The 26206-nt window shown below is 42.4% G+C and overlaps 1 protein-coding gene across 1 annotated transcript in view; it reads right to left on the minus strand.

Moving 5' to 3' along the window:
• pcdh15b (protocadherin-related 15b) overlaps window positions 1-26206 on the minus strand; it is a gene marked incomplete at both ends in the record, with an annotated part of 204786 nt that overhangs the window by 152673 nt on the left and 25907 nt on the right. Inside the window, 2 exons of the mRNA XM_080747787.1 lie at window positions 4001-4156; window positions 6615-6775. Coding sequence (XP_080603913.1) covers window positions 4001-4156; window positions 6615-6775 — 317 coding nt within the window. The remainder of the gene's footprint in view (window positions 1-4000; window positions 4157-6614; window positions 6776-26206) is intronic.

Consider the following 26206-nt stretch of genomic DNA (forward strand, 5'->3'; position numbering starts at 1 on the left):
TTGTGATGTTTGTGTGTGTGTGCTTGCATGCGTATGTGCGTGTATGTAGGACTTGGGCATTGAATAGATGTCCTTCAGAAAGCTGCAATATCATTAGCATTGTCATCCATCCTGAGCTCTAGACACTGGTGACCCACACACACATACCCACGCGCACGCAAGCACGCACGCACGCACACACACACACACACGCGCGCGCACACACGCACACTCACATACACACACGCAGGACCATGGAGACAGGGATCCATGGATGGATATACATAATTAAAGAGTTGATGACGTGTGTCTATACGAGCTGATAAATCACTGAGAATCCTCTCATTGGCATTCACCCCTCTTCATCTCATCCCTGCAGGTTCCCTACTGTCTACTACTAAGACTAATCACTTATTCCTGCATGGCCCTACTGTTTAGTGTTTACTACTACTACTACTACTACTACTACCACCACTACTACTACATTATTGCTACTACAGTACTACTACTACTACTAATACTACTATTACTACTAATACTACAGTACTACTACTACTAATACTACATTATTGCTACTACAGTACTACTACTACTACTACTACTACTACTACTACTACTACTACTACTACTACTACTGCTACTACTACTGCTACTACTACTACTACTAATACTACATTATTGCTACTACAGTACTACTACTACTACTACTACCAGTAAGACTCCCTAACCTATCTCTGTAGGAGCAGTGTTACTACTACTACTACTACTATGACTAATCACTCCTCAATGCAGGTACTGTCTACTACTACTACTAATAATAATAATAATAACAACACTACTCCTACTGCTACTAAGAGTAAGACTAAGACTAATCAAGCCTCAGTCATGAGGCTGTGGGTTGTGACGACACTGCAGCGAAACCCCAAATAAAATACTTTATAGATAACATAACATTCATATACGAACATAATGATGTAAAAGTCATGGCATTTCTTCTTTAAAACCTTGAAAAAGGAGCTTTCATTGTGACACCTATAAATAGGAACTTCAAGCAAACAACGTTGAAGTTCCATTGATCCAAGCCGGCCCGGAACACAACCAAATGATTGATCAAATAAGCATGCTCCAAACACTTTAGAGATGTTCAAGTGGGCCCTGATCCAGAAAAGGTTGGGAGACCACTATAACATGCAGAGACTCGGCGATGACACTACGCCACGCTGAGTGAGGTGTCAGTGCCAAGTGCATAAAAGTCATTCAGCAGGATCGGCTCGTCTGCTGTATGAGCAATCCTTGACAGCGCTGCATCCAGGAACTCATAAAAGCTGCCCTTGGCGCGCTTATAAATAACGACATTGCTCGTCAGACTGTCCATCTCTCACTCACTGGACCCACATTACACACACAACACAACACACATAAGTTTCTCTCTCTCTCTATCATTCTCTCTCTCGCTCTCTCTCTCGCTCTGTTTGTAAGGTTTTGAACTAACCAACGTCAAAATTCAATGTGGGCAGGCCGGTAGTCGACCTTGAACGCAATGTCAGTCTGACTGGCTCCGTTAGCCAGTTACAGTTTTTGAAGGGGAGAACAATACCCGACATCCTAATGTCTAGAGGTCCTCCCTCAAATCTGAATAAATCTATTCTCATTTTTGAATTATTACTCCCATATGAATGAATGTACTCTCATTTTTAAGTTATTATCCCCCAAACTGCTCACGCTTGGCTTGGCTTGGCCCGAGGAATCGTATATCAGACTTTTTACGATCTGTCTCCTAAATTGTGCTGTGGTCGTTCAGGTGAACGGAGCGAATAATTTTTGGGGGGAAGTAATGAGAAAGTGGAGAGTTGGAGGGCTTTGGAGACTCTGACAGAGAGAGAGAGAGAGAGAGAGAGAGAGAGAGAGAACACACAGAGAAATGGGAAGAGATATTGACTTGGACAGGTTGTAGGGTCTATAGGTATAATGAGATCGTCTAGCTGGCCAGCCCAGGGGTGCACGCAAGCAGTGATGAACACACTTACACTTCTCCAACGTGAGTCTGAACACCGTCTAGTTAAACCCTTGCCTTCCGTAGCATCATGACACGCTCGTCAGTGCTGGAAACGTCACAGACTTTTGTTCCAAATAGATCCTGGCTGGGATCTTTTTTTAGTGGATGTTCTAAGCCCTTCTCTGCATTTCACTCACATACCAGGAATTCATTGGTTTATTGGGTATAAAATAATACCGGCAATAGTGCATCCCAGGGGATAACACGTAAGCGTATTGAAACAACTGTTTTCCCAAGTGGTCTTCAATGGAGATCATAGACAAGGACAAAATATAATATCGTCGTTGTCGGGTGGAAACCTCGTATCTCCAAGTTTCAAATGTGTACGTTCTTTCGCAAGTAAACGCTTGTGTGCTTGTGGATCAGCTGTTTTCACTAGTTTAAATCATTTTAAAAATGATAAATGCAAAACTAACAGTTCTGGACATACAAGGTTTTCACCCGACAACAATGATATATTATCTACTGTACTGCTAGTAGAAGCCATCCTTCAACCTTAGGTTGGCTGCAATGTCATGCATAATGACATTTACAGTATCAGAGTGACTGCACACATAATTTTATTTTTGCAGCATGGGTCTGTAGGAGGCTATCTATCTATAAGAGGGTGTGTAGCAGTGTGTGTGTGTGTGTGTGTGTGTGTGTGTGTGTGTGTGTGTGTGTGTGTGTGTGTGTGTGTGTGTGTGTGTGTGTGTGTGTGTGTGTGTGTGTGTGTGTGTGTGTGTGTGTGTCTGCGTGTCCCTGTGTGTGTCTGCGTGTCTGTCTGTCTAGAGCAAAACTCAAACCCGCTAGACCGCTCAGCGCACATTTTGTTGTGGAACAGTGCCAGTTGACCAACTTTACACCATGCATTTCTTTTCGCATTATGTTTTATATTTTTCAAAATATTGTATCTCATAATGGAAGTCAAAGGGGCTCTGCTCTGGCTGAAACCTTGCCATAAACATCATAGATATGTGACAGGCGAGGAATCACGTGGATCACCCACGTGGATCTCAAGATCCACATTATTACATGTTTAAAAACGCATTAAGACCGGGAACCCATCTGTGTCACGTAACCACTTTAACCATCATTTTTTATACTTTAGGCAATTCAAAAATAGCAGATCTACAAGCTCATAGCACGGCACCGAGTGCTGCGCTATGATCTTGAAGATCATAGCGCGGCTATGATTAATACGTGAACAATACATGTAATTCAAGGGGTTCTTGTTATTAAAAACTTTGAGCACCACAGATAAAGAAACATACGCTTTTTCTGAAAACCATTAGGATTTAGAAGACATTTTTAGGTATTTTTCAGGTCTTAATGGGTTGAAATACAGGTGGCCCCAGAGAGAGTGAAACCACTAGCTCTGCCAATGTTAGAGCCCTGCAAAACACAATGACCTACATAGGAGGAGCTTGTTACAGCAAGGCTGTTACAGCGGTTATGTAAACAAGTATGGACAAGAATATCCTCCAGGTTCTTGAACCATTGGCAACCAAAACATGTTTTTAAATCAAGAAATGGTTTAAAAAAAGGGGGAAAAAGGGAGGTGGTCGCAACCAACCATAGAGTTAAAGCGACAAAGATGAAGAGGACAGCCACTTGACGACTACACACTCCTCCTCCAACACCGAAGGAGAAGCAGAACACAAGACACACACAAGTGTGGGTGCACACGGGGGCGAGTACGTGCACAAAAGAGTTCACTAACAATATGGGGTCGTGAGATCAAAACGTTTGAGAACCCCTGCGAGCCAATTTTCGGGTGCTGAACCTACAAGTGCCTGCCCTGCCCGTGTGACAGAGAACTGCACTGCCAATCAGCTTGACCTCTACCTGTAAGGAGCAAGTGTTTGAGTCCTGAGACAGAGACACAGAGAGAGAAGGAGAGAGAGAGAGAGAGAGAGAGAGAGAGAGAGAGAGAGAGAGAAAGAGAGAGAGAGAGACCATGCATGTTATGTTTTATGAATGTACCTCATTGATGGCGACATAGTATCTGGGCTGCTGGAAGCGGGGAGCATTGTCGTTGCGGTCTCGTACTACAATGCGGACCTCATGCAAGATCACAGTGCCTATCAGCTCGTTGGTGCATTGCACCTGAACCACAATGGATTGAATGTAGGAGGGGGGCTGGAGGAGACAGAGAGAGAGAGAGAGCATGATTGTTAGTCTGTTGTTAAAACAACATTAATATTTAGCTATAAGTATTTCGTTGTTTTTGGGTGGAAACCTTGTATGTCCATAACAATTTGTCTTGTTTATCATTTTAAAAATGATTTAAAATAGTGAAAATAGAAAATCTACAAGCGCACAACACCTCGCACTGCAAGGCCTATTTTCACTAGTTTTGTGCAACAGTCTTGTATGATGAAGCAGGGCTTTAATTTACAAAAAACATACAAAAAGTGAAACGAGGTTTCTGCCTGACAGTGAGTATTTGTTCATTGAAATCACAGGTTCACCTCAGACAAGCAACAGGGATGAAATATAACAGCAGAGAGCAGACAAAGAACAGCAAAAGCAACATGCAAACTGCAAACTACAGATCGATACCCAAGAACATGGGTAAAACTATTTACAATTTACAATTTCTGCATTCAGCAGACGCTCTTAATCCAGAGCGATTACATCCAACCAATCTAGGCTTTTGGATCTATTTTCAAAAGATGGTAAACTAACCAGTGAGTTCTCTGTGTACCTATTTTCAAAAGGAAAAGATTTGAATGGAAAATGAGTTGTATCTCTGTGTGTTTTGTGAAAGTCTTTAGATCAGTAAATTGTGGTAAAAATATAGCAATTATCGCATTCTTTTGAAAAAGAGTTGTGCTGTCTCTCACGTCTCACAATTTGATGTTAATTGGGATAAACAATATGAAAGAAACTGAGGTTTTGGTTTTAACTAAACCCATTTCTGCATCAACTATGGAGTTGAAAATGTAATGCCATTGCTGACGATCAAAGACATAAGGTGGTAAGCTGGTAGTGGAGGGTGGTCTGTAAGTAACTAAATACATTCACTCAAGTACCGTACAATGTTGAGGTATTTGTACTTTACTGTAGGTATTTCCAATTTTGTTACTAATTTGTAGATTTGGATTATTATTACAAAACATATAGTAACCACTTCAACCCTATATACATTTCGGCCATTTGAAAATAGCCGATCTACAAGCTCACAATGCGTTGTGAGCTTGCAGATCTGCTATTTTCTAAAGTTTTTTAAACATTTGAAAACTTCATTCTGCATGATGAGTACTTTCTACTTTTGGTACTTTGAGTACATTTTGATACCAATACTTTTGCACTTTTACTCAAGTACATTTTGAATACCGGACTTTTACTTGCAATAGTAGAGTATTTTTACATTGCAGTGTTTCTCAACCGTTCAAATTTCAAGGTCTCCCCTTAACTCTGACAGTGTACACATGGAACCAAATGGGCCTGTTCGGGTCCATTTGTATACTGTGAGATCTACAGACTTGTATGGGTCAATTTAGACCCCTATAAAGGAACCCAAAGAGTCCCTGGAATCCACTTTGAGAACCACTGGGTTACACCCTCCCCGAGACCAACAGTAGAAGTCGGCAATGACAGACAGACTATTGACATACCGGTAGACTAAATAAGGGAGACATTTTGAAAGATAAAAGAAAAATTTGTTTAGATAGTTGCAATGTTATGCTAATATGTTCAGAAGTTATGTGTTGTCGTGGGGGGGGGGGGTTTGTGGACGCCCACGGTTACTGCCAAGCCCCCTTGAGAAGGGGTTGTAAAGTAAATCAGTTCTTCCAACCTTTCCATCACGTTTTGTGCAAATCCGTTTATTAAATGCTTGACATATCCTGCTAACCGACAGATAGACAGATGGCGAAAAGAAAAAAACAATAACAAAGAACAAATGAGCATAAAACTGCAGCCAGGCCTTCAGGCCATACATTGTTGAAGGCGGAAGCATCTGTCCATTTATGCCCACACAACGTTTAACGTTCTTTTGAGAATAGACTGGACTAGAGAGCTAGAGGGAAACAGCAGCACAACAAGGTCAGGGACGTGCTGGCCATTGGGAAAAGAGGGACAACCTCCGAACGGCCGGTTCATTCCCGGCCGGTCCAGGCTGGCCATTAGGGAAAAAATAAAAATGAAATGTCGGCCTTCGTTCCATTTTGGGGGCTGGGCGGCCAACAAAGTAAATCGTCACTGTCGGGCAGAAACCTTGTATCTCCAAGTTTCAAATTTGTACATTTTTTCGCAAAGCAAAGCCCTGCTTCATCATACAAGGCTGTTGCACAAAAGTAGTGAAAACAGCAGATCTACAAGCACACAACGCCTCGCGGTGCGAGGCTTTGTGTGCTTGTAGATCGGCTGTTCTCACTAGTTTAAATCACTTTTAAAATGGTTTTGGACATACAAGGTTTCCACCCGACAATGACAAAATATAACTCATGTAATTGGCCCACTGGCTTGTCACTTGTCATGATCTGAAATGGCAAATCTTTGAGTAGCAGCAGCGCTATAGAGAGAGATCTCTCTATAGCGCGCAATGAGGGCCTCAACAACTCTTTTTCCCGGGCTGAATGAGGTGTCTTACATCTCTGTCCAGGAGGCGTCCCGTACTGTTGAGATACAGGGCTTGCTTGGAAGGGTCCAGAATGACCCAGTGGTCATTGTTGTCCCGTAGAGACAGCGAGATGGTGCGATCCGGCCCCTGCGCCACGCCATTGATCTGCATGTTCTCGACCAATAGCGTTCCTGGAAAATATAATGGTACACAAATATATGTTAGAGCATGGGTCTTCAACAGGGAGTCCGGGACCCCTAGGGGGTCCTCAGAGTTACTACAGGGGGTCTTCCAAATCTTTGAGTGATAGAAACTTTTTTTTCTCCTTTTTTATATAAACCACTTGAACCCTAGCGTCCTGGGAACTTGAGCAAAAAATAGCAGCTATTTTTGGCTAAGAGGTAGGTGTAGAGGGGAAAAAGAGCAGACTAAGTACAGAGTGAAAGGTCAAGTTTATTAAGTATTGACGGTTCAAGTGGTTAAATATCTGAAAACACAAATGGACATGAATCCAAAATACACTGATGATTGTGCTGTCAAACAATTAAACTATATGGATTCTATGAACAGGTTGTGGGGGTCCCTGCTTCATCTCTCTCTCAACTAAGGGGTCCTTGTACTGAAAACGTTGAAGACCCCTGTGTTAGAGAGACAATAAAAGCAGAAGAACGCCAGCGCTCACGGAAGTGACATTTTATTCAGATACAGTACAGGCACACAAACATGGAGGCGTTTTGGCAGAGTCTTCCTCGGCGTGATGCTTTTTTAGTTTTACCATTTAGAGCAGTGGTTCTCAAAGTGTTCCGGGGACCTCCTTGAAGGGCTTATATTATTTAATATAGCATCAAAAATCAGTTTCACCACTTTAACCCTACAGTACTCTATATCGTCGTTGTTGGGTGGAAACCTGACTATTTTAAAACAATTTAAAATAGTGAAAATAGCTGATCTTCTATTTTCACTAGTTTTGTGCGAAAGTCTTGGAAGCAGGGCTTTAATTTACAAAAAACGTACAAATGTGAAACTTGGAGATACAAGGTTCCTGCCCGACAGTGACGAATATGTATTTGATATATTCAAATAAATATTAATTTGGGGGTCATTGACACGGACAAAATTGAGAACCACTCGTTTAGAGAGGTGGCAGAGCCATCCGTCATCAATTAAAAGTTGCTGCAAGTGTGGCAAACAAAACTTCATGACAGATGCAGATGGACATAAGGAGAGACGGTCTGCAAGGAGGACTCCTGCCTGTTCTCTGCCAAATAAAACAGATGTACAGTATATTTATTAGTTGGAAGATTTATTTGATCAAGACCAAGTCAGCAGGGGCGACTTTGGGGTTCCAGAAGATGCCAATTGCCACCCCCTCGCTTTCACATTTAACTTCAAAATATGTTCTCCACCTTTGAATGGTTTTTTTTACAAACTAACACTTTTAGACACTTGTTTTCTTTCTGCATCCATAGATCTATTACAGTTTTTTTTGATTGCTAAAACAAATTTTTCAAAACTGTACGTTTTTTTTTCAAAACTGCACACACAAAACTCCAAACATTACAAACAAATTGCTAAACCCTGGCATCCCTTTGCAAAACAACTCTTTGCCATCAAATCTGTTAACATGTTCACAAAATGGAACTTGTGTTTTCATTTGGTAAACACAGCCATATTTTCACATGACACACACATACCATTCATTGAATAAACACAACTAAGCTTTTGGCTGAACACTACCAAGCATGTACAGAACACTGAAGAGCAAAACTGAAAACACAATTGTCGAAATGGAACACACCATAAGAATGACCATGGCTCTGGAGAATATAATAAGATATTTCTCCTTTTGTAAAATGAGTCAGTGGAGGCCTACCTTTTTCATAGTCAAACATAAAACAGCACACAAATATGCAGCCAAAACAAGTTTTGATTTACAGTCAATTTAGGCACCATGCCTCTGGTCAGAGATGCATGGGCACAAAAAACTAAAAATATATATATATTTTGAAAGAAATTGGTCAGTACTTGGTCTAATACTGACCAGGATACTGTCACCAAGATACTATCCTGGTGTTTGTACCTGTATTTCACTTTTTTTTTTGTATTTTGTGCCCATCTCTGTCTCCGGTTCCTGTCTCAATGTTCAGTTGTGCAACAACTGAACATTGTGTGTGGTTTTCAGACAACAGGGTGATGTGTAATTGATGTCTGACCCGAAAGTTTAGAGATTTGAATATGTGTGTGTTGTGGATTGATGCTTTGAGATTTTATGTGAGAAGTGTGTGCAAACCTGAAAATTGTGTGTTTTGACAACAAGGTGATGTGAAATTGACATCAGAGTGTAAAGAAGGAAAGTCAGAGTCTAATATGATAAGGAAAGGTAGTAACAAATTGAGTCAAGCGATTGGGGACAGAAGTAAAGGTTGTGAAAATTGTGCCTAATTTTTGCTTTTTGTGTTTTAGCAATCGAAAAAAACTGTAATCACTTTAAATTTTACCGATATCCACATTTTTGGATATCGGACTTGAGTGGACATTTTATTGCCCACTTGAAATGGGGTGTGCTGATGGTGGGAGAGGAGCCACAGAGAGAATCAGTCTCCTGTTACACTACAGTGTTTAAGTGTTTAACCAACAAAGAATTACAGAAAATAAAACTGTTTTATGACCACAGTACATTGTTTTCAATGGTGCATTGCAAGAACCCTGGAAATGAATAACACGTACACGTGCATGCAATTGCATAGGCTCCATGGCTGTTTTGACTTTGACCTCTTCATTGAAAATAAACGTATGTAAAATCACAGACCCGCTTTTGAAGACCCCTGCCCAGTCTTTACTGTGTATGTGTGGCTGGGTGAGGTGGTGCGCATGGAAATGAACACGTCAACTTGGTATCCAGCCTACTACAGCATTTCCAGGACCACAATGGTCCTTTCATATGTTCAAATGATGCTGTGTGGCATGATGTGATGTGTACTGTATGTGTGAGTGTGCCTTCCACATTATGGGGTAGGGGTTAAATACCTGAGGAATACAGGTGTGCGTGCATGCGTGAGTGTGTGGATTTAGACTTGGTGATTTTTTTTAATTTTATTTATTTATTTATTTTCGCAGCACAAGGCGTTGTGAGCTTGTAGATCTGCTGTTGTTGGCCAAAGTTCCCCTCAGAATAGGGATGCTGCTAGGATTCAGGTGGTTAATGTAAAAAATATATCCTATAACACAAAGATTTGGTGGCCCCTTTATAGTAACTCTGAGGACCCCCTAGGGGTCACAGACCCGCTTTTGAAGACCCCTGCCCAGTCTTTACTGTGTATGTGTGGCTGGGTGAGGTGGTGCGCATGGAAATGAACACGTCAACTTGGTATCCAGCCTACTACAGCATTTCCAGTTCCACTCCCATAGAGGTCCCAGAAGTCATTGAAAAAAACCCAAATAATAATAATAACTGGCATTTTAATAATGCATGGGGATCAACCAAAAAAGAAAAGAAAATGCACTGTCATGACCTAAAAACAAACACATTTCCAGTGTGTGTGTGTGTGTGTGTGTGTGTGTGTGTGTGTGTGTGTGTGTGTGTGTGTGTGTGTGTGTGTGTGTGTGTGTGTGCGTGCGTGCGTGCGTGCGTGCGTGCGTGCGTGTGTGTGTTTTGTGGGCTTATCTGTTTTACTTTGTTGGGCTTTTTTCGAAGGCATTCTTGGGAAAAGAAAAGAAAAAGTCTGGAAAATGCGAGAGACAAAAAAGAATAGATAAGTAAAGTATGAAAATGTAAACAGATCTTCATCTCGGCTGACTCCAGAGGAGCCAATTACCTCATTCAACACTGCATTATTCATAATGTGATTTCGCATGCATACCTATGGTTATGTTTGTAAGTGTTTGTGTGTTCGTGCGGCTCTTCGCACGCACAATTGTGTGTGTGTGTGTATTTACCTAGGGTAGGTATGCTGAATGCTATTTTTCAGAAACGCCCTGCACATTCACACACGCACGCACGCACGCACGCACGCACGCACGCACGCACGCACGCACGCACGCACGCACGCACGCACGCACGCACGCACGCACACACACACACACACACACACACACACACACACACACACACACACACACACACACACACACACACACACACACACCCACACACACGGATGCAAACACAAGCACATAGACACGGGTCGATGTGCAAATACGCACAGAAAGTTTGGTTCGTTATCAGGCAAGTCTGAATCTTATCCTAATCTTCTGGCTTGTCTGACAACCAATCAACACCCAGTCAGACAGAATGAGAGAGAGAGAGAGAAAGAGAGAGAGAGAGAGAGAGAGAGGGAGAGAGAGAGAGAGAGAGGGAGAGGGAGAGGGAGAAATGGGCCAGACGACCGGACGACAGATAGGAAGCGAGACAGTGTGTGTGTGTGTGTGTGTGTGTGTGTGTGTGTGTGTGTGTGTGTGTGTGTGTGTGTGTCTGTGTGTGTGTGTGTGTGTGTGTGTGTGTGTGTGTGTGTGTGTGTGTGTGTGTGTGTGTGTGTGTGTGTGTGTGTGTGTGTGTTTGAGAGACACTATTGAGGAGATGCACAAGATTTAATCTGCCTATGCAGACACACGTATGCCGCACACGCACACTCCAACCCACACGCACACGCACACGCACACGCACACACACACACACACACACAGCAAATCAAAAGTCTCATATCTGATCTGCCAAATGTGTAATTGGGTCATGGCCTCTTGCGCTATCACCGAAACTGTGAACGCCTCGCCATGATTGGCTGGTATTAAATAAACAAGGAAGTTAAATTAAATTGGTTTATTTACATAAGAAACGGAAGGGGAAAAGATTCATTTCTCTTCCATGTTTTTCTTCACCTTTTTTCTCCTTCGCTCTTCGAGGAGCGAGGAACGAGGAGAATATCGTTGCTGTCTAGCAGAAACATTTAAACTTTTTATGTCTTTTTGTAAACTATAAGGCCCTTTACAGTACTTCATTCAAGAGTGTCCCACTGAAGCATAGCCCCATATAGAACCTCACCCGTCGCTGCATACTGTTGTGCTCCGAGATGAGGTCCTAAAAAGAAGGCGTAGCGATCGCTGGGACTGCCGCAACAACAAGTTGGAAAACACTCAAAACAACATTTTATCCAAAAAGTAAAGGTAGTTCCGAGCTCCCAGACTGTGGTTTACCTAACCTCGGTAAATAAAACATCAACCATGGCGTTGGGAAAATGGTTTAAATGGCTTATTTAGTCTCATTAAATTCAGAAAAGCCCCCGGCGGCAGGTGCAAGTACTGCATCTTTCCCATTGTAGCAGATACAGTTTACAGTTACAATTTTCACTGCTAACTGAAGCAGTGAAAATAGCAGATTTACAAGCTCACAACGCAACACGTTGTGAGCTTGAAGATGGGAAGCACGACAGCAGGAGAAGGAGGTATAGAACCAATATCTATCTATAAATGCGAGAAGTCTCTGTCTGTCTGTGTGTCTGTAATCCGCGTATCTCGAGAACCGTTCGTCCCACCGGCTTCAGATTCGGCACGCGCGTTCCCCGCCGCGGCACGGAGTGCAGTGCCGGGTCTCGACCCGACCCGACGCGCGGTTTTCCCGAACCGGCGCGAAATGTTCGGAATCTCCTTATGCGGGGTTGATTGTTGACATCAGGCTGTTCCGGAGGAAATCGGCGAAAGCTCTGACTCATCGAGAACCGTTCGTCCCACGGGCACGCGCGTTCTCCATATATGGGCATAAAATGAATGCCCCCATATATGGGCATAAAATGGATTGCAGACAGACAGATATCTCCATATATGGACATAAATGGACAGAGGCAAACAGATGGTCAAAGATCTCCATATATGGGCATAAAATGGACGCAGACAGACAGATACAGATATCTCCATATATGGGCATAAATGGACACAGGCAAACAGATGTTCAAAACGGGTCCTATGACAACAGGTATAATGAGGTTTGCATTAAAGGGGGAACCGGCACTGTGTCTGCAACACAGTTGGAGGCACAGACAGATACTCCATATATGGGCATAAAATGGACCCCGAACCGGCGCGAAACGTTCGGAATCTCCTTATGCGGGGTTGATTGTTGACATCAGGCTGTTCCGGAGGAAATCGGCGAAAGCTCTGACTCATTGTGACATCACTTCATAAAAGGCTCTGACATCACGTACGCCACATGAGTCAACAAAAAATCTCTGTGAGTATGTATGTATGTAATCCGCGTATCTCGAGAACCGTTCGTCCCACGGGCACGCGCGTTCTCCATATATGGGCATAAAATGAATGCCCCCATATATGGGCATAAAATGGATTGCAGACAGACAGATACAGATATCTCCATATATGGACATAAATGGACAGAGGCAAACAGATGGTCAAAGATCTCCATATATGGGCATAAAATGGACGCAGAAACGTTCGGAATCTCCTTATGCGGGGTTGATTGTTGACATCAGGCTGTTCCGGAGGAAATCGGCGAAAGCTCTGACTCATTGTGACATCACTTCATAAAAGGCTCTGACATCACGTACGCCACATGAGTCAACAAAAAATCTCTGTGAGTGTGTATGTATGTATGTAATCCGCGTATCTCGAGAACCGTTCGTCCCACGGGCACGCGCATTCTCCATATATGGGCATAAAATGAATGCCCCCATATATGGGCATAAAATGGATTGCAGACAGACAGATACAGATATCTCCATATATGGACATAAATGGACAGAGGCAAACAGATGGTCAAAGATCTCCATATATGGGCATAAAATGGACGCAGACAGACAGATACAGATATCTCCATATATGGGCATAAATGGACACAGGCAAACAGATGTTCAAAACGGGTCCTATGACAACAGGTATAATGAGGTTTGCATCTCCATATATGGGCATAAAATGAATGCCCCCATATATGGGCATAAAATGGATTGCAGACAGACAGATACAGATATCTCCATATATGGACATAAATGGACAGAGGCAAACAGATGGTCAAAGATCTCCATATATGGGCATAAAATGGACGCAGACAGACAGATACAGATATCTCCATATATGGGCATAAATGGACACAGGCAAACAGATGTTCAAAACGGGTCCTATGACAACAGGTATAATGAGGTTTGCATTAAAGGGGGAACCGGCACTGTGTCTGCAACACAGTTGGAGGCACAGACAGATACTCCATATATGGGCATAAAATGGACCCCGAACCGGCGCGAAACGTTCGGAATCTCCTTATGCGGGGTTGATTGTTGACATCAGGCTGTTCCGGAGGAAATCGGCGAAAGCTCTGACTCATTGTGACATCACTTCATAAAAGGCTCTGACATCACGTACGCCACATGAGTCAACAAAAAATCTCTGTGAGTATGTATGTATGTAATCCGCGTATCTCGAGAACCGTTCGTCCCACGGGCACGCGCGTTCTCCATATATGGGCATAAAATGAATGCCCCCATATATGGGCATAAAATGGATTGCAGACAGACAGATACAGATATCTCCATATATGGACATAAATGGACAGAGGCAAACAGATGGTCAAAGATCTCCATATATGGGCATAAAATGGACGCAGAAACGTTCGGAATCTCCTTATGCGGGGTTGATTGTTGACATCAGGCTGTTCCGGAGGAAATCGGCGAAAGCTCTGACTCATTGTGACATCACTTCATAAAAGGCTCTGACATCACGTACGCCACATGAGTCAACAAAAAATCTCTGTGAGTGTGTATGTATGTATGTAATCCGCGTATCTCGAGAACCGTTCGTCCCACGGGCACGCGCGTTCTCCATATATGGGCATAAAATGAATGCCCCCATATATAGGCATAAAATGGATTGCAGACAGACAGATACAGATATCTCCATATATGGACATAAATGGACAGAGGCAAACAGATGGTCAAAGATCTCCATATGTGGGCATAAAATGGACGCAGACAGACAGATACAGATATCTCCATATATGGGCATAAATGGACACAGGCAAACAGATGTTCAAAACGGGTCCTATGACAACAGGTATAATGAGGTTTGCATTAAAGGGGGAACCGGCACTGTGTCTGCAACACAGTTGGAGGCACAGACAGATACTCCATATATGGGCATAAAATGGACGCAGATAGACAGATATCTCCATATATGGGCATAAAATGGACCCAGAACTATAACTGCAGTGATCTCCATATATGGACATAAAATGGACGCCGGCAGACAGACAGACAGATACAGATATCTCCATATATGGGCATAAATGGACACAGGCAGACAGATGGTCAAAACGGGTCCTATGAAAACAGGTATAATGGGGTTTGCTTTAAAGGGCGGGGCATTCATTCCCTATTTACATTGTTCCGAGTTGGCCAGGTCGCCGACTAGACGCTGGGCCGCCCGAAGGGCGGCCCAGCTTCTAGTATATATAAATAGGGTGCTTTTGTCACTGTGTCTAATTGAACTCAATCTCATATAAATAGGTTCTATTCAGAGACCTCACTTTAGTATTAGGCTACACCGCTACAGCATGTGTGGCTGAACGCCACATTCAGCAGAACCAGATTACACTGACCCTGCCTTGAAGCAATAGTCACTGTCAAGTGCAACCCATGTCCAAAACTGTTATTTTTCCAATCTCTTGTCAACAGTTTTCATTGGTTAAATATTTATAAAAGCTCACACCACACACTTAACACACTTAACCATTTTCACTTTCTCTTCATTTAGTTTTTCTTTTTAGAAAGTAGAGAAAATAGCAGATCTACAAGCTTGGCAATTTTCGCCAGTTTTCCACAACATGGAATTAAGGCATGAATTTACGAGGAGAAAAAAAAGCAAACATAAAATCTTGAAATCTGGAGATACAACGTTTCTGCCCGACAACAACAATCTCTATGTACAGAGAAAGGTCATTAATAAATATATATTAATTAAACATTATTTTAACTAATCTGTAACAGTATAGTATGTTGCTCTGACTCATTGTGACATCACTTCATAAAAGGCTCTGACATCACGTACGCCACATGAGTCAACAAAAAATCTCTATGAGTGTGTATGTATGTATGTAATCCGCGTATCTCGAGAACCGTTCGTCCCACGGGCACGCGCGTTCTCCATATATGGGCATAAAATGAATGCCCCCATATATGGGCATAAAATGGATTGCAGACAGACAGATACAGATATCTCCATATATGGACATAAATGGACAGAGGCAAACAGATGGTCAAAGATCTCCATATATGGGCATAAAATGGAAGCAGACAGACAGATACAGATATCTCCATATATGGGCATAAATGGACACAGGCAAACAGATGTTCAAAACGGGTCCTATGACAACAGGTATAATGAGGTTTGCATTAAAGGGGGAACCGGCACTGTGTCTGCAACACAGTTGGAGGCACAGACAGATACTCCATATATGGGCATAAAATGGACCCCGAACCGGCGCGAAACGTTCGGAATCTCCTTATGCGGGGTTGATTGTTGACATCAGGCTGTTCCGGAGGAAATCGGCGAAAGCTCTGACTCATTGTGACATCACTTCATAAAAGGCTCTGACATCACGTACGCCACATGAGTCAACAAAAAATCTCTGTGAGTATGTATGTATGTAATCCGCGTATCTCGAGAACCGTTCGTCCCACGGGCACGCGCGTTCTCCATATATGGGCATAAAATGAATGCCCCCATATATGGGCATAAAATGGATTGCAGACAGACAGATACAGATATCTCCATATATGGACATAAATGGACAGAGGCAAACAGATGGTCAAAGATCTCCATATATGGGCATAAAATGGACGCAGAAACGTTCGGAATCTCCTTATGCGGGGTTGATTGTTGACATCAGGCTGTTCCGGAGGAAATCGGCGAAAGCTCTGACTCATTGTGACATCACTTCATAAAAGGCTCTGACATCACGTACGCCACATGAGTCAACAAAAAATCTCTGTGAGTGTGTATGTATGTATGTAATCCGCGTATCTCGAGAGCCGTTCGTCCCACGGGCACGCGCGTTCTCCATATATGGGCATAAAATGAATGCCCCCATATATGGGCATAAAATGGATTGCAGACAGACAGATACAGATATCTCCATATATGGACATAAATGGACAGAGGCAAACAGATGGTCAAAGATCTCCATATATGGGCATAAAATGGACGCAGACAGACAGATACAGATATCTCCATATATGGGCATAAATGGACACAGGCAAACAGATGTTCAAAACGGGTCCTATGACAACAGGTATAATGAGGTTTGCATTAAAGGGGGAACCGGCACTGTGTCTGCAACACAGTTGGAGGCACAGACAGATACTCCATATATGGGCATAAAATGGACGCAGATAGACAGATATCTCCATATATGGGCATAAAATGGACCCAGAACTATAACTGCAGTGATCTCCATATATGGACATAAAATGGACGCCGGCAGACAGACAGACAGATACAGATATCTCCATATATGGGCATAAATGGACACAGGCAGACAGATGGTCAAAACGGGTCCTATGAAAACAGGTATAATGGGGTTTGCTTTAAAGGGCGGGGCATTCATTCCCTATTTACATTGTTCCGAGTTGGCCAGGTCGCCGACTAGACGCTGGGCCGCCCTTCGGGCGGCCCAGCTTCTAGTATATATAAATAGGGTGCTTTTGTCACTGTGTCTAATTGAACTCAATCTCATATAAATAGGTTCTATTCAGAGACCTCACTTTAGTATTAGGCTACACCGCTACAGCATGTGTGGCTGAATGCCACATTCAGCAGAACCAGATTACACTGACCCTGCCTTGAAGCAATAGTCACTGTCAAGTGCAACCCATGTCCAAAACTGTTATTTTTCCAATCTCTTGTCAACAGTTTTCATTGGTTAAATATTTATAAAAGCTCACACCACACACTTAACACACTTAACCATTTTCACTTTCTCTTCATTTAGTTTTTCTTTTTAGAAAGTAGAGAAAAAGCAGATCTACAAGCTTGGCAATTTTCGCCAGTTTTCCACAACATGGAATTAAGGCATGAATTTACGAGGAGAAAAAAAAGCAAACATAAAATCTTGAAATCTGGAGATACAACGTTTCTGCCCGACAACAACAATCTCTATGTACAGATAAAGGTCATTAATAAATATATATTAATTAAACATTATTTTAACTAATCTGTAACAGTATAGTATGTTACTACAATATAATTATATATGCAGGCAGACAGAGCTAACTCCATTATGCAAACATTATGCCATGATGGCTGTCAGGAAAGATTTGTAGTTTTGTACCTTCAAACAGCATCAAAGGTGCAGGTCAATGAAACTTTTTTACATTTCAATGGCAGTATCAGAAACATCAAGGGACAACAGGCAGAGCTGCTCAAAGATGTGACTGACCATCTTACAGAAACAAATATAAATATAAACGTTACTTAATAGCCACCTTGTTTCGTGCAGGCATGCATGTTTTCTGGGATGTGTCTATAATTTCAATTTTGCCCATAAAAGCACTAACTCACTCCAGGCCATGATATATTGTGATATAATCACAATACCGTGGCTTGTCGTGAGTTATTGCTTAATTATAAGGGTCGATTCAGAACTCCCCATTGGAACGCACTGAAGTTCTCTGGTGTATAATGAACAATAACTCACTGCTACGCTAGGTTTGGATTAGCAACATAAAGTTTTTGGTTAAAATTGTGCATGACGGGGCACCAGCTGGCCTAGTGGTCAAGGCGCATACCACATACTATAGGCTATAATGCCTGCTGGCGTCGCCGGTTCGATTCCCGATCTGGACGACCTATGCTACATGTCATTCCCCATCTCTCTCCCCATTTCCTGTCAGTCTACTATCCTATCAAATAAAGGCATAAAAAGCCCAAAAACAAATCTAAAAAAATGTTTTGTTCGTGAAGCTTGCACGCACAAATTGCTAAACCCTGGCCATTTATAAAAGCAATAGTACCCTAAACCATGGCATGGTAAAAATATGACACTACACTTATAGGAGACATACAGATAACTTTTACTTGTCACTATGTCTTTGGAAAGAAAGAGGAACAAGAGGAAAACGAGAGAGAGAGAGATATTAAGGAAGGAAAGGAAGAATGGAAAGAAGGGAGCGAGGCAAGAGGGATGCAAGGAAAGGGAAGTGGCGAGACAAAGGGAGCAGGTAAGGAAAAAATAACTGTGGCTGACAGAGACAAAGAATCAATGTGGAAAAAAGAAAACAAAGCCAATATCACAACCAATTTACCATGCGATATTGTCCCATTTCTCTCAAATGATAAACTTTCTACAGTAGCTTTATCTGTCGCGGCAGCAGGAGAACAAATTTGAAGACCGTTACAATAATACCAGGACTATAACTATATCTATTCCAGCTGAAATGACTATGGGTTGTCTCAAGGACTACTGAATGACTCTGAAACGATTACACCGCAATTGATACCAGATCTGGGGGTTTTAGACAAGTGAGCTTGTGTGATTGTTTCTCAGGACTTCAATCAGTCTGTGCATAGTACCAAGATGTCTGATAGGTGCTAGACTTCTTAATAAAATGGGCTGTTGTGAGATAAGGGCCTTCTCACCTCAAGAGGTGCAAAGAATAAGACACTTTTGGCCATTTTTATACAAGACAAAAATGACCTGCTTTTTTGGAGTGTGAAAGGGTCAGAACAGTGTTTGAATTTGTTATGTTTTCAGATCCCCATGAAGACCCCTTCTGACCTGCTCATCATACCAGATAGCCTATTTAGAAGTATTTTCTGTCTGAAAGGGCATGTTTTAATCACAAACTCAAATTAATACCAAGACCATAAAACACATATTAAAAAAGGAGTTTCAAACCTCCTTTGACTTCCAGAAGGTGTACAGTTAGAGTTAATGTCACTCTGAGAGTGCACAATGTAACACATTTTTGGACACTGCTCCTACAGATTTGGCTCTAAAATCACGCAAAGCGGTACACAGTATCTCTACAGTCACGTCATCAACATGGATCTGTCCCATTTCCCATATTTCCTCCTTATTGGCTACCATTGCCTTATAAAGTTTGTGTATGCGACCTGACTAGGGAGTTTTACTGGTTTTGTGCACTTTCAATTCAACATTTTGACTGTGAAGAGGAACTAGAACACGTATTTCATATTCATTCATTCATATTCCAGTGACCTTCTCAGCGGCAATTGTTCATTTTGGCCTCCTAGATACAGTAGAAACCCATTTTATAGCCAAACCAAACCATTGACAAGGCAATGCAAACGCATACATGGCCATGTTTATGTGTGGAAGATTGTTAGAGTAATAATTTAATTGTATTAAATAGTATCACAAAGGAAGATGTGGATGTGTGTAGTTAACGCATTTGTTAATATTGGTTGGTTTACTCCCAGATCCCATTATAACAGTAGGCAATGTAAAAATCCATAATGCTAGCTGATAGCCTAATGGAGAAGCGTCTGTATCCATTATGCGAACTCGTAATACGATAATAGGAATGCCAATATCAAGCCAAGATTGTGAGACACCTAATAGTGTTTATTGTTTATGTGCATCAAGGCAGGGTCAAGTCATGCCTACTGTATGTTCCCTTATAGCTCAGTTGCTTAACGCTGGTTTTTGACATTAACGAAACGAAGCGGATAAAAGCGCCGAACTTTTTTTGAGGCTTCTTTAGGACCTAACGATGGATTTTAGCCTGGGGTACCAAACTTTATTTTGTGTTTACCCATATAATATCCATATCAAGATGATTCTGAATCCATTGCAAGCATTTGTTTTGCACAAAAATCTTTCCTTGGGCTAGAAATAGTCCCCAAAAACACAAAAAAAAACTGTGAAAAATGATGACTCATCACTAAACCATCGTTTTGTGGGGCCATTTCTAGCCCAATGAAAGTTTTTTGTGCAAAACAAATGCTTGCAATGGATTCAGAATCATGACAAACCCCTAGTTAGACCCCTCACATCCTACTTAAAGCAGATTTCTTTTCTGGGTATTTTCCTCCTGTATAGAAAGTCGATGGGAGCCCAACTTGATATGGATATTATATGGGTAAACATCCAAATAAAGTTTGGTACCCAAGGCTAAAATCCATCGTTAGGTCCTAAAGAAGCCTCAAAAAAAGTTCTGCGCTTTTATCCGCTCCGTAACGGTAATGTCACTAAGCCACTGAGCTATTAGCCCTATGTTGCTTCAGTTTGTGGTTAGGCTTGGGGTCAGGGGTTACGGTTAGGATTAGGGTTGGGGTTTGAGCTAGTTTTGACATATAGGGCTGAGGGAACACTCCCATGGAAGCATTCGGAGGAGTAGGTTTATATAAAGACATATTCCTACTCGGGATATTGATATTCAAGTTACCAACTTCTAGTGAATAACAAAGACCATTTTTGGGACATTTCATGCATCCACAATACAGTGTACATCTGCATGTACCACACAATTTGAGAGCATTTTAACTGTGACAGTTACTTGACTGTAGTGTAGCCCACAATGTTTTTTATTTTGCTGCCGGGAGCCTCTGTGGCACATGTCTAGAATAACAATAATTTCATTTTGCTGAAGGCTAAACACATTATTATCAGTGGTCAAGCTAGATTAGCAGTGCTTAATATATTCACATTAGTAGACTAATGACACTGGAGCAGTGAGCTAAAGAAAGATTGTACACCATTATATGGGATTTTTTATGTTGCTGTAGTCTAATGATACATTTAGTGGATCAGGGGAATATGATTTGGTGTCAGTGTGTCTCCTTAATGTGTGTTTGTGTGTTTGTGTGTGTGTGTGTGTGTGTGTGTGTGTATGTATGCGTGCGTGCGTGCGTGCGTGCGTGCGTGCGTGCGTGCGTGCGTGCGTGCGTGCGTGCGTGTGTGCGCGCGTGCGTCTCTTTGTGTTACACTGAGATCAGCAGAGAAGCTATGGTGACCACCAGAGCAAGAATGGCTCCATGTAAAGCGCTGTGCATGTTTGTTTTGTGTTTATCATCTCCATACATAACTGCTGTCTCTGTCTTTCATATGCACGCACACACGCGCACACACACACACACACACACACACACACACACACACACACACACACACACACACACACACACACACACACACACACACACACACACACACGCACACACACATACATGCAGAAACACACAGCCACACACACACACACACACACACACACACACACACACAAACACATCCACTTATGTTAATGTTCTGTTTACAGTTTATTATTAAAATCATAACACTTCTATTTTATTTCCCTGAGCATGAATAACTTGCCATTTTCCATTACCTCCCCCCCCCCCCCACTCTCTCCCCCCCAATACCTACAGAAAAACCAAACCCCAGTAATCACCTGAAAGCTACTACTCCATTAAATTCAAATTCTGAACCAGAGAGCACTACATGGTATTCTGTACACAAATTATATCAGCAACAAATTATTCTTCACCAGCGATGCTCCGTTAACCATATAACACCCATTTACAACCAAATCCATGCCGTTGAGAAATCGAATTACAACATGAATTAATTCCAGTGTTTTGCATTTGCACGAGTGTAAACACATTTAGATGACCCTCACACTGAGGCTCTTCACACTGTGTTGCTAGATAGTACATTAAAATTGAATAATTTTCTAGCTAGAGCCCAATACAGAAAATTAGATACTGAATGCCACAGAATGTTATGCTTGTTTAGCTGCGTTTCGCTGTGAGCTTTAGGCGCTTTAACATTCACATTTAGCGCATGCACATCGTAAGATGTAGAATTGTGGTGTTAAGTCTGCACTGTAAAAGTAGTGTCAGTGGTCTGAAAACAAAGGTTCTTATTTTTATTTCCTTTTGAGCTTTGGGGGGGAAGCGACAGGAGGGGTCTAAAATGGTCTATTTTACATAACATTTTACATTGAATATTTACTCATCCTCTGTTCATTGTCTCCACCAGCCGAAGGCATGGGGGAGAGTATGTTTTCCCCTTCGTCCGTCCGTGTGTCCGTCCGTCCGTGCGTGCGTGCGTGCGTGCGTGCGTGCGTGCGTGCGTGCGTCCGTCCGTGTGTCGCAGTTTGTGTGCACCTAATCTCAGTCGCCGTTGGCCCGGTCGCTGCCAAAGTGAGCACACACATTCCCTGGATGCCAATCTAGAACCTCTGCCCTAAATTTTTCAAATGGGCCTTTTCTAGCGCCACCTAGTGGCCGATGTTTGCAAAACACATTTCTGTGCACTACTCTTACAGATCTTGTCGAAAAATCCTACAAATCGGTAGGCAGTATCTCGATAGTCATGTGATCGACACGGATCTGTCCAATTTTGCATATTCCATCCTGATTGGCTAAGATTGGCTTCCAAAGTTTGTAGGATTGAGCAGTTTTGAACAAAATGCCTCAAATCCCAAACGCAAATTGCAATTATCATGAAATCACGCACACACGTTCCCACTAGGTCGAGGAAGAAATGCCACTTCAAATTTTTGAAATCAGCCTCATGGTGGCGCTATAACAGGCCGATTTGTGATTTTACCTATCAGTTTCAAACTTTTTAAGCGCACTCCCTAGAGGCCAAGGAAAAACCCTTTCCCTGCATTTTTCACATCAGCCTTTTATAGCGCCACCAGGAGGCCGACTTATGTAAGACACAATTTTTCCTATTATTCCTTGAGATTTTATTCAAAAATCATGCAAATCGGTACACAGTATCTCTATTAGTCATGTGATCAAATCCGAACCGTCTGATATTTCATATTCCATCCTAATTGGCTAATATTGGCTTCCAAAGTTTGCAGGATTGCTCAGTTTTTGAACAAAATGCTTCAAATCATCAACGCAGCTTGCGATTACCGTGAAATTTGCCACAGATGTTCCCACTATGTCAAGGAACAAATGCTACCCTTTTCACGTTGGCCTGTTATAGCGCCACCAGCAGGTAGACTTTAGCAAAACACATTTTTGGAACACAACGCCTCAAATCATGCATGCAGTGTCCGATTGCCATGAAAGGTCTAAAGTACCATGCATAGTAGTACATAAGGACCGCAGGAATACACAAGAAACGGAGGGGGAGAGAACTTTACTCCGTTTGGTCCGGTTTGACTCCCAGTACGTAACACTCCGGATGATTTATCTCCGTATACGGACGCTTACGGACAGCACCCAACTGGACGGACTCAACGTACAAGATGTATCCGTAGCAAGAAGTACCCACGGCCACCGTTGTCAAACATAGGCGCAGTAGTGAGGAACATTACTTTTCCTCTGCTCTATGACAGCGGTACTCAAACTATGTGTCCAAATGATAAATATATTGTATCAAGAAACGGTAAAAAAGGAACGTCGCAACTCGCAACAGGACGGCTTGACACACACACACACACACACACACACACACACACACACACACACACACACACACACACACACACACACACACACACACACCGCCTATCCTCCACCAACAGCTGCCAACAAGACGAGGCACACAAGAAGAGCTGATTAATTAATTATATGCGGGTGTGTTTTGTTATAATCACTCCGGGTCCTGATCCATATGTGGTTAAATCTGTACCTCGCGGAGTTTTACATTTACCGCGAATACCACTACTATACTCGGGTCGCCTCTCCTCCAAAAGCGAGATGGGTGCAGTGACCACCGTTATAAAACATAGGCGCAGTAGTGATGACAATTACTTTAACTCTGCTCTAACAGCGGTTCTCAAACTGTGTGTCCCATAATAATATATTTTATCAAGAAACGGAAAAAAGGTTGTTACACAAACACTGAAGAGGATGCCTCGACTCCTCATCACGCATCAACAGTCATCAGCTGAGCACAGCCACAGACAGCGAGGCACACAAGTCACAAGAAGAGATGATGATGCGGCTCATTTATTACTTGGGAATTATGTTCAATATATGAGCGGGTGTGTACGTGTTTTGTTATAATTAGCCTACTCCGGGTCCGCATCCATGTGGTTAAATGTGTACCCTCGCGGAGTTGCATTTACCGTGATAAATGTTGCCGACAGACGACAGACAGCACATCCAGTCCAGACTGTTATTTATACTGTACCAAAAATCACGGCGGGTCAAAAATCTGTGGTTCTACATTATTTTGACTAAATGCTTCGGTTTTTTACACGTGTGAGAACCACCTTCATGTGGCGCGCGGCCCAAAGGGGAGCAGAATTGGAGCGGAGAGCGGGTCGGCACATAAATAACGTGCATGTCTACTATGCATGGGGCCGTAATTAACGTACGTAGTTCTCACCCAAAAACGTACACAAAATCAACCATACGTAACTATAAATGGCCCTTAAGGTGAAGAACATATGCCAGCCTTTTTACATTGGCCTATTATATAGTAGTACCACTGCCTGGCCTGGTGGAGACCTGTGCTCGGAAGAGCACTGCTTCTAGTTATTTCTGTTTTAGAACTCTTGTAGCTTTCTTTCACATTACATCAGTAACCGTTTCAACTTTAAGAAGTGGAGAGGTATTTCACAGTTCAATAACTTTCAGTTACCACTCCAGATAGGATCATAGGATTTCTGGATAGCAATATTTCTGGTCACAACCAATTTTCTGACATACTTTGACCGCAACTATAAAAATGTAATCTCAGCTGAGTTCAAATCTCCGCCTTGAGGCATGCCCTAATAATACTACTTACAGTATACCACAATGTCAATCTCTCTCTCGTATTTTCCACCTTGTGTTCGTCTGCCTGGTTCTTTAGTTCCGATCCATCTCTGTTCCTGTGAAATGGAAACTATATGTTTCCTATCATTATTATGAGCTTTGTCTCTTTGTCCTTGGTGTATTCTGACAATCCAAGGAGTAGTGTATAGGACGTACAGTAGAAGACATGTAGGCACCGGAATTCATGAGTAAGCCTTGCCAAGCCATGAGGCCCATAGGGCAGGAGCCTATCTCCTGTTTCTGTAGTGTGAGGCAGCTTGATTAACAAGAACCCCCCTGTGGACAAGACACTGGTATGTCGCTGGGAATTCACAGACCTCTTATTACTGTACCTATACCTATACTCATACATGAAATCTGCACTATACTAGCTTAGACATTATTATTTTGTGTGTGTGTGTGTGTGTGTGTGTGTGTGTGTGTGTGTGTGTGTGTGTGTGTGTGTGTGTGTGTGTGTGTGTGTGTGTGTGTGTGTGTGTGCGCGCGCGCGAGCGTGTGTGTGTGTGTGTGTGTGTGTGTGTGCGCGTGTGTTTGTGTGTGTGTGTGTGTGTGAAGAGTGTTTACTGCTTTTACTGCAACAATCAAAATGCAATTCAATCAGAACAATAATGGTAAAACAAAGCTGACCCTAAATGATGAAACTTTAGTTGCTGATCTGAATTAAGGGATGGGTTTGTGTTGCAGCACACCGCCCATCGTGCATGTCTGCGATCGCTGATGTTCCTACAAGCCCACACAAAAGTGAATGGGGAAAATAACTGTTCGTCAATGACGTTGACAACATGGCGCTGTTAACCAGAGCAGAGAAACAACGGCATGTGTATCAAGAGAGAGGGAGAGTTGTCATCCCAGTGAAATGATGATGACAGGACAAGTGTTCT

This window comes from Nannobrachium achirus (genome assembly GCF_963921795.1).
Source record: "Nannobrachium achirus genome assembly, chromosome: 18".
NCBI classification, from domain to species: domain Eukaryota; kingdom Metazoa; phylum Chordata; class Actinopteri; order Myctophiformes; family Myctophidae; genus Nannobrachium; species Nannobrachium achirus.